The sequence below is a fragment of the Argiope bruennichi genome, chromosome 6 (genome assembly GCF_947563725.1).
Source record: "Argiope bruennichi chromosome 6, qqArgBrue1.1, whole genome shotgun sequence".
Taxonomy (NCBI): domain Eukaryota; kingdom Metazoa; phylum Arthropoda; class Arachnida; order Araneae; family Araneidae; genus Argiope; species Argiope bruennichi.
Window position 1 is genome coordinate 101,231,975 of NC_079156.1, and position 10,814 is coordinate 101,242,788.

General features: G+C 32.5%; 1 protein-coding gene across 2 annotated transcripts in view; it reads left to right on the top strand.

The window, feature by feature from the left end:
• LOC129971193 (uncharacterized) overlaps positions 1 to 10,163 on the top strand; it is a 43,100-nt gene extending 32,937 nt beyond the window's left edge. Inside the window, exons 1-2 of one of the 2 annotated variants that reach the window (XM_056084746.1) lie at positions 287 to 7,754; positions 9,996 to 10,163. In XM_056084746.1, coding sequence (XP_055940721.1) covers positions 487 to 7,754; position 9,996 — 7,269 coding nt within the window. In that variant the 5' untranslated portion in view covers positions 287 to 486 and the 3' untranslated portion in view covers positions 9,997 to 10,163. Of the gene's footprint in view, positions 1 to 286; positions 7,755 to 9,995 lie in introns of those variants that run through there. The other variant, XR_008784777.1, reaches the window with a different exon arrangement.
• Positions 10,164 to 10,814: the final 651 nt, after the last annotated feature.

Genomic DNA, 10,814 nt, shown 5'->3' on the forward strand with positions numbered 1-10,814 from the left:
TCTTAAAAAATTTACTGTGTTTTTATGGATTTATGTCGTATTTTATTTCTTGAACACTTCTTTAAAGTTGTTGGATTGCAGAACCGAAACCAAACAAAAATATAACTCTCAACTAAAATCAAAAAAGAAATTTTGCTTTTAGAGATAACATCCGGAAATCTTTCATCCTATGTTTGTACTTTCAAAGAGGCGGTTGAAACTGTTGGTAAGATTATTTCGTCATAACCGTTTCATTTTCTTTCTATCTCTAGATGCAGGAGTCACTTCAGTTGTTGGAGGAGTTGAACTTCAGCAGCATTGTTATCAGCTTATCATGTCTTATCAGCTGCTTTATCTGAATACACCTGAACAAGATTTCAATTATTATTTTAACTGACAATGCTGTTTGAATTTAAATTGTATTCTGGAACAAATCTGTGCTAATTTTGAAAGTTTTCACTGACAAAAATATATATCTAACTATCGAAGTGTGAATGCTCAAATATTATGGATGAATTTGAAACTCTGATGAATGACGAATTAGCGACAATTACATTAAAGTCTAGACATGATCTTCTGACTAAATTCAAGAAACTTGATGAAGTAAGTGCAGAGACTTTTTATATCGATATTTTGAAGAATATTAAAGATTTCATAATAGTTGATAAAACACACCTTTTGGAACATTTGAATTGGTTGTTATATAAAATTGGTAAACATAAAAAAGAGGAAAATTTGCAACATTATTTCGAAACTGCAAGAACTCATTTTCAGAATTTTAATCTAATTATTATAGCTTGTAGAAACAAAGCAATCGAAGCTTTGAGTCTGATTTTGGGAGACAAGAACAAAACTTTGTACAATTTGTCATGTAAAATCCATAATAGTGACATTTCATCCTATGATCTCGATGAATTCAATCACAATGCTTTTTACTATGCTATTCGTTCTAATAATACTGATATGCTAAGTATCCTGATTGATAAATGGCCGAATAAGAATCTTCGTGAAGATTTGGAAGAATTAGATCATCTTTTGTCGAGGAGTTTCAAAGAATTAAAATTAAGAAATGTATTTTTAACATCAGAAATGGGACTATATGTTCAGAATGAAATATTTAATATTCGTTTTTATCATAAAAATCCCACTGACGTGAGCAGTGGAAACTCGATTGCTCACATCAAGAAAAGAATTGAGTTGCTAATCGAAAATATTAAAATGATTAAATCTTCTTATTTGGATTCTGATCCGGATGAAGAATTCATACTTTTAGCCGAATTCATAGTGAAGAATATCCATGTACTGAAATCGGTTTTGGGATCTACTTATGATAAACTTCCTTGGGAAGAAATTGAATTTTACTTAACAATTTTTATTCAATTCTGTAAGAAAACATTGGGAGTAAATTTAGTGTACAACACTGTGCTAAAGAAAGAACAAATTCTGTTGTATTTGGAGAAATTTTCTCACATTCTAGAATCTGAAAAGAAAAATATTGAAAATAGTGATATCAAGACACTTTGGAAGAGTTTAAAATTGGAAAGAGATAAGGTAGTCAAAAATATAATTAAAAAAAATTCGGTATTTAAGAATTTATATGCTGATTACGAAAAATTGCGAGATTTTTGCAGTTTAGAGACAATAAAGCATTATACAGATTTAGCTAATTCCGCAGATGCATCTAAGCTGGAAGGAAAGCTACTGATTATAAGAGCTCTGCAGGTTACAGGTGAGCATACTAAAATGAAGCTTTATACTCCGAAATTATCAGGTAAGACAGCACGTCTTTTACTTTATTCTTTACCTTCTGGAACAAGAAAAGTGATTGAAAAGTTGCGAGACTCTTTATCGCATGGTAATTACTCTATAGTTCAATCAGAAATAGAAAACAATTCTTTCAGTTTTTTTAAAGATATACAAATCGACATGTCAAAAGTGAATAGTTTGGCTGCTGAAATTCTTTCTGAAATCAAAATAGAGCATATTAAAACATTATTGCTGAAGTTAAAAAACTGCAAATATTGGAAAGAAGTCAAAGATCTTTTAGAAATGTATTCTTTTTCGCATGAATATATCGTTGCTGAAATCAAGAAACTGGACTTTAGTAGGTTGATTAAAAGTGATTCTGAATGCTTATGGGAATTGCTGGACAGTTTTTATGATCTTGTTGGTGAAAAGCAACCCGATGAAGATATTTTATATCAAGAAATTTATTCCTCGATGCAATACGAAAAAGAGGAATTTAGGAGTAGAAAGAAAGAAATTACATCAATTTTTTATAGGCTTCAAAATGTCTATGGAATTAGTCAAGTTCCGGGTTGTAGTGATGTGTTTAATTTTGATTTGCTGTCTTGTGATCTTGAGGTAACTGATATTTCACCTGCATATAAAAAGAACTATGCAGGAGAATTAGCAATACAGCTTTTACAGAGTATTCTCCCAAGAATTCCTCCAGGAAATAATGAAATATGGAAAAAAATCTGGCAGATATTTTATTTAATAGAATTTCAAATGGGCAATGTTAAGTGGATAAAAGAATTTGCAGATATTCTGTATTTGCAGAAAGAGAAAAAAGTATATTCAAGTGGAGTGCAAATGCAACATGTTTTACGTTCAAAAATTTCTGCTCTTAAAACGATATTAAAAGAGAACAATTTACTTGATGATTTGCTTACATCGAATTTATCTTTCTTTGAAAAGAACAGAAAACTACAGGCAATTATAGAAATGCTAGAATTAGATATTTGGTCTCTTTTAGAGGATTCTTGCACATATAACAATTTCTTTTTAGACAATGATTATATTTTGCAAACAGGCCATAATTTGCGAAATAATTTGGCCCATATGAATACCTTAATAAATGACTTATCACCATCAGCTTCTCAGCAAGTTTTACTGAACGCGCGAAAACTTGCAACTGAGAATTTCGTAAGCAGTGATAAAAAAATTGGTCAAGTAGAAAAATGTGATTCACATAAATTAGAAACTACTCACAGTAAAAACTTATTCATAATTCGAAATCAGAGAGAATTATTTGTTGCTCTTTCAGAAGGAAATATGGATAATGTTCGAAAGTGCGTCAAGAAAGGAGCAGATATTTTTGGAAAAGATAAGGAATCGAGATCTTGTTTGCATTTTTCCTCTCAGGCACCAAACATTGAAGCTATGGAATATTGTCTCAAACAAGGATTAGACATTAATTCAAAAAATTCTAAAGATGAGACTGCTTTACATACTGCTGCCAAGCTTAATAGACTGAAAATAGTAGAATATTTATTGAAGAAGGGTGTGTCTATCAATAGTAATAACGCTCAAGGTCTAACACCGCTGCATATTGCTGCAGGAAATAATAGTCAAGATGCCGTTAAATATTTGTTAGAACATAAAGCACAGACATCAGCATCTGTGTTTCCTTTACCTCCCTTACATTATGCAATTTACAAAGGCAGCTTCGAAGCAGCGAAAATTCTGTTAAATAATGAGACAAATGTTGATAAAATTAAATCTCATGGTGGTTTCACAGCATTATACACAGCAGCAGAAGAAGGGGATCCTTACCTAGTAAAGTTATTGATCGAAAAGAATGCTAGAGTTGATGCCAGAGATGATTTCGAAAACACCCCCTTACACGTAGCATGCTTATTAAACTCTCATCTTGATGTTGTGGAGATTCTCGTTTCAGAAGGTGCGGATATTAATGCAAAAAACCTTGAAGGGAATACGCCTCTACACGGTGCCGCAAAGAATGGCAAGGAATCTACTGCAAAATTTTTATTGCACCATGGAGCTGATATGTATGCAAAGAATTACCATCTTTGTGTTCCTCTGCATTGCGCCGCTGAAAATGGGCACTTAGGCATAGCAGAACTGTTTCTCAAAACGGACAGTAATCTTGTACATGCAATAAATTACTTGAAGCAAACACCATTACATTTTGCAGCTGGTAAAGGACATACGAAATTAGTTAATCTGCTGTTAAAATTTAATGCTATAATAGATAGTAAAGAAAATACCAATGCTACCGCACTTCATATAAGTTTATATAACGGTCATTTAGAAGTCATTCAGTCTTTGGTAGAAAAGGGTGCTAATATTGAAGTCATAGGAACAGTAAAAAAATGCAAGCCGTTACATGTGGCTGCGCATTTAGGAAATGTTCAGATAGTGGAATTATTGATTTCTAAAGGTGCAGACATCCATTCTAGAGATACTAGTGATCAAGCCACACCGTTAATCATTGCTGCTTTACGGAGGCATAAAAGTGTAGTGAAAGTATTAATCTCAAAAGGAGCTGATTTCCGAGAAATTTTCAAATTTGGAACAGACCCAGTGAATTTAACAATTTTTAATGCACTACGTGAATTGCTTTTAGATGAAAATATAGATATGAATTTATCTATTGTTGAAGATCTCGAACCAATATTGCTACTAGCAGGAGGATTTGGACACCAATTGATGATAAAATTTTGCCTTGAAAAGAGTTGCAATATTAATGCCAGAAATGAATTTGGATCAACAGCATTGCATTTAGCTGCCATTAGCAACCATCAAGAGGCTGTAACATTTCTACTTGAAAATGGCGCAGATATTAATGCTGAGGATTCTGAAGGTAATACAGCATTATCTTTAGCTGCTAAACATAATGGCAAAGAAACTGTTTGCATTTTACTTAATAAAAAAACAAAAATCACTCGATCTCCCACAAATGAAATTAATACATCATTGTATTTAGCAGCTGTGTCAGGTCATGCTTCTATTATAAATGTGTTATTTAGGGAATGTCAGTTTGATATTCTTATACTTCAGAAAAAGTATGATTTCCTACACAGAGCATCACAATATGGTCACAGAAAAGTGGTTGAAACTTTGTTGAAGAAAGGATTTAAAATCGATGCTCCTTGGGGTAGTCTTACTCCCCTTCATCATGCTGCAATTCACAATCGTTGCGAAATAGCACGTCTTCTAATTTCAAGAAGGGCCAACGTGAATGCTCAAGATGCAGAAGGCAAGACTCCTCTTCACTTAATCGTTGAAGGAGATAGCATCGAAATGCTTGAAATATTGTTAAATGGAGGAGCTGATATTTCCCTTAGAAATAATAAAAATCAATCTGTAGTGGAAGTAGCAGTAAGTAGTAATCGATTGGAAATGATCAAACATTTGACACAAAAGCAAGATATCAATATTAATTCTATAGGTATGAAAGGTTTCTCTTTGTTACATATTGCTGCAGAAATTGGATCACTAGAAATAACAGAATATCTCACAGTCAGAGGAGCCAAAATCGACGCTAAAGATATGAATGATTCTAAACCTATTCACATAGCAGCACAGAAAGGCCACAAAGCTATTGTCGAATTTTACTTAAATAAAAATATTAGTGTCAATGATTTAGGGCATCGAGATTTTACCCCACTGCATTTTTCTGTTTTGGATGATAAAATAAACGTTTGTGAATTATTAATTCAAAGAGGTGCTGATGTTAATGCTTTTGCAGAAGATGGAATGACTCCTTTTCATTTAGCAGTTTTCAATGATAGCGAAGATGTCTTTCGTATTTTGTTACATAACGGCGCTTATTATAATACTTTGGACGTTTCTAGCAGTTCAAAGTTAGCAAGGACTGAAAGTGAATCGATTAGATGTATTTTAAAAATAATTGAGGAATTATTTATTGCCATACAAAATAATGATCCTTCAGAAGTCGAACATCACCTTAGGGAAGTGAATCATCATCCAGTGTTTAGTATTGTAAATGCAAGATGCGTGAGAAATGAGACCCCTCTTCTCTATGCTTCAAGAGAAGGTTATAAAGGAATCGTCGATCTCTTGCTGAAATTCAAAGCAAATCCAAACATTGGTGACAAGCAAAAGCTTATGCCTTTGCATTATGCTACTAAGTTTTCACATTTGAAAATAGTCAAAGCATTGTTGATGAACGGGGCAATCTATAATGCACCATGTTTACTTGGAAAAAATCCTATAGAATATGTTACAGATCAAGCAATTGTTAATTTGTTGCGTTTCGCTAGCAAGGTATTTACAAAAATCAAGAATAAAAATGATTCTGTTCTGAATGATTTAAAAATGGCAAATAACGAAGAATTTTCCAAATTGTTGCTGAGGACCAAAGATCGTGAAGGTAATACTCTAGTAACAGTTGCCATTTTGAGTGATTTCCCAAAAACTGAACAGCTGAAAATACTGTTTCAAGATGATATAATTCATCACTGGAAATCAGTCGAGACTTTGATTTCTCAGCAGCATTACTTGGAAGCTTTTGGTAAATTAAAAATTATCTTAGACAGGAGAATTGAAATATTTGGAGAAGAAAGTCCAGCTACATTAGATGTGCAAGAAAAATCAGCTCGTGCTTATTTAAATGCTCAGAAATATGAAGAAGCCTTAGATTTACTTCAAGAAATTCATGAAAAAAGGACGTGTATTTTTAGCGAATATCACAAAGAAACTTTGGTGACGAAGCATGTAATGGCTTTAGCTTTTCGCTGTCAAGGAAGAATTCCAGAAGCATTCGAACTTTTCAAGAAAATTTTAAAACACAAAAACGTTTTTGAAAAAACAAATGTGGACCTTTTATATACCGAAATAGAGACGAGTTTAATATTGGCAGACAGGGGAGATATTTTTGAAGCACTGAAAATGATCAACGATGTCTTAGATAAAAGTAGTAAAGAATTTGGGACAGATCATAAAATTACCCTAGATGCTCAGAATAGTAAAGCTGCGATATTACAAATGCAAGGAAACTTTCCAGAAGCAAAAGAAATATTTGAAAAAATTTATAACTCCAAAAAAATTAGATTGCCATGTTATCACACGGATGTTTTGAGAAGTCTATCAAGTGTAGGAAGAACGTTGTGCCAATTAAAAAAGTATGACCAAGCCCATAAAATTTTCAAGGATATCCAAAAAATTTTAAAACGGCACTATCCTCCGAATCATGTTTTTATTTTGACAAATGAATCCGATATTGGAATGGTATTCCTCAAATTAGATATGAAAATAAAGGCATTGAAGATATTTTTGACTGTTGGATTTAAAATTACAAAACTGGAAGCGAGCCATCCACTTGTACAGAGGAATAAAAAAGATGTTGAATCAGTTTTATTTAGACTAATGTTGATAGATTGTGAATGGATAGTAGAGAAAATTCGAGTTGAATTAAAACAGGATGAGGAAAAGAGAGCCGCACTGCATATAGCAATTGCTAACGGAGAAAGAGAAAAAGTTAACATTTTACTTGACAAGAAAACTAACATTTTCATGGATATTAATGAAGGTGATACAGCTCTACATGTTGCTTCAGCCAAAGGATACAATGACATTGTAGAGATGATATTTAATCACACCAAAAGATGGAATCCATTTGCTGCAACGGACATAGTGAATGCAAAGAACAGCACTCTTTCGACAGCTCTACACCTCGTTTCCAATGTGAAGACAGCTAAAAGTTTGTTGAAACAAGGAGCAATTTATAATGATAAAAACGACGCTGGTCAAACACCTCTTGATCTGGCTCGAGATGAGAAAATAATTGATTTGCTTCGAACAATCGATGACCTTTTCAACGATGTCCGAAATGGGAATCACAGTGTGCTTAAGAAGCTGGACAGACTCCATCATGATGAAGCCCTGGCCGCAGCAAACGCCCGAAATTGTCAAGATCACTGCTTACTACAGGTTGCAATTGCTAATCATCAAAAGGATATTGCTCGAGAAATAGTAAATTGGTTGAAAAAGATAAACGGCAAATGGTAAGTATATAGTTTCAAAGTGGAAATATTATTATTGTCTTCTAATAACAAGAAAATTAAAAATGTACAAAAACACTTTGGGGAATAACAAAATTGAGAATCAATAGAAAGTTTTTTAGCGAAATAAGAGACTATCGTGAATATGTTCATACTATAGCAAAAATTGTGAGTTCGAAGATAATACTTAGCTTACTTATACTATTAAAAACTTATACTTTTAGCTCTTAATTCAACAATTATTTAGTTAAAACTTTATTTCGCAGAGGTAGTGTTATCTGGAAATCAGTTTGAGAAATATTAATTTTTGGATTTCTTAATATTTGCAATATGGAATTACAAAATATATTAAACATAAAAAAAGATTGGAAATAATAAATGTAAAAAGGCTTTAAATGTCATTTTATTAATGTATTCATTGTCTATTAGGAAATAAATGTCCTTCTTTCTATTATTCCTAATTAAACGAGGTAGTTATTTCAAATGATATTTCCAAACTTGTTTCTTCTATGGCAGTAATGGGCCGGGTACCAGCTAGTGTACTTATAAAATAAAGTGAGGTATTATTTCATATCTATTTATGAGTAGTAAGTGATGATGACACGAATAGTATATATTGTTATGGAAATTATTCCTTTAACATCAACGGATTCGCGGTGTCACGAAATGGGGAATCAATTCCCCTCAAGGATCATTGCCGCTGATGAAGCATGAGGTCATCACTTTGATCCAGCCACCAAAAGCATGAACATGGAATGGCGATGCCCTTCTTTACAAGGCCGTAGAATGATCGCTCATCAACTAGAGCTGGTAAAAACATGTTAACGTGCGTCTTCGATGTCGATGACCCACTACTGTTGGAATGCCTATTTACCGCACGACTGTCACTGCTGCCACGTGCTGTTCCACATCGCTTGAACCGAGAAAGGATATCAAGAAACACCGACGTGGCATGCTGTCTCTCATATTAACGCTCGTTTTCATGTGGCTGTGGCGTGCCAAATATTGTTATAGCAATTCCGCCGGAAGTTCAAACATCACAACCTGGATCTTCCGTCGTGTAACTATTACATCTTCGGTCCACTCAAGAAGCTCTGTAGAGACCACAATTTGCAAACAATAATGAGGTCCAAGCTACAGTTCAAAATTGGTTCCACAATCAACCCACAGTTTCTTCACCCAGGGTTTCCATCATCTCGTGGACCAATGGGATACTTGTTTAAACCTATAGAACAGAACGCCGTCTCATACCCCCGTATCCGCAACCATTCTGGTCACTGAACCGTTTGATGAGCATATCACGGGAATTTTAATAAATTGCAAAATATTTACAATAGAAAAAATAAAAAAATAACTATGTACAGATTTTACAAATTTATAAGAAATGAAATTAAAATGAAACCGTTTATAAAAATTTTCTACTTTGAAGTATTATAGAAAAATTATCTGGAAAATGATAATATGCAGAAATATATTATATATGAAAAAACACATGAATTCTGTGTTCACTTGTTATCATGACGTTATACATGAGGTTGCAGTTATAAAAATCTAATAAAAAATAATTTGGTTAATAGTAACAAGTAAAATCTCTGTTTGAAAGATATCTACCGACAAGGTGACTTTGTATAGATTATCTGTTATGTCTGTATTACTTCTTTCCATTGTATATTAACCCTTATGTTCATTTTGTACAGTATACCATACATACAACTTTATAAAAATATACTACCACTATAAATTAATTTTTAACTTATTTTTATGTTTGTACCCCTAAATATGTATGTTTATTATAAAATACACATGCCTAAATGTTTGTTCTTACACATTTTTATATACATACCTATATACATTTCTTTTGCTTTTCTTAAAAAAAAGCAATCTTGCCACGATAATGGTTAATTTATATTTTTACCATTAAACCATTTATTAATCCAACTACAATTCCACTTTCATTTGGGCGACCTTATATTTTAAAACGGTTCTTTCTTTTTGAATAACCCTGTATTTAACAAAAATTCTGCTTGAAGATTAAATATTTCATCTATTACTTTTTTAATCTAGAAAAATAAATGAATTCTTGAATTAAAAATTATCATCAATAAGAAAAAAAAAATAACTGCACAAAAATTTTTGAATAAAAAGATTTGAGAATAAAGAATAATTGAATGGCTTACCATTCAAAATTTATTTGACATTTAATGTAAATACTATTTAAAATTCTCTTGGTTTTTATTCTTTCAGATGTAACCAAAGCTGCAAATCAGCACCATGGAAGAAGAGGGCCAAGTTGGAATTTTGTCAAAACGAAATCAACTACTTCAAGTTCAGATGATGGAATTTAGCCACTGGATAGAAATTTCTCAAAGACCAGCATGAATGCTGGAGCTGTTGTGACAACTGTTTTAAAAATAAAAATTCTACATAAATTCTGAGCACAATTCTTTCAGAATCATGAAGAACGATTAAATGTAATAAAGAACTCACTGTCTTCTAAATGGAAGACAAGCAAACAAAGTTATTCTAAATGACATATTTTGCAAATGAATAATATATTGTACAAGCGTAAAATAAACAATAACATTTAATAGTATTGTCTCTAACGAAGCCTAGAAGTTCAAAATTAATGTACATTACAATAAGATTCAACTATTAACTTTTTGCGGCGCATTATCCTTAAAATTTTAATCTCAAACAATAAAATTTATAGATAACTTATTTAAGCCTATAGGTGTACACCGGATAAATTTTGTGAAGATTGCACTAATCCTTTTGATTTTGAGGGTGTTCCATCACCGGGAACACTGCGCCGCTAAAGCTCTGAAAAGCGCGTCTAACCGAGCATAGCAGTAAAGCATGAAAACGGATAAAATCTCTAGCATTTTAAAAACGCTACACGTTATATACCTGTGTAGCGGATTTAGCATGATCCAAAGTGTACCACAAACAGGCATGCTCAGATTTACTATTAGAGGGCAATTTTGAAGCATTTTTGGTTTTAGGAAAAAAATGTTGATCTCTCTTCGCCATTTTCAAATTCGCCATTACAAAAAAAATCTACAT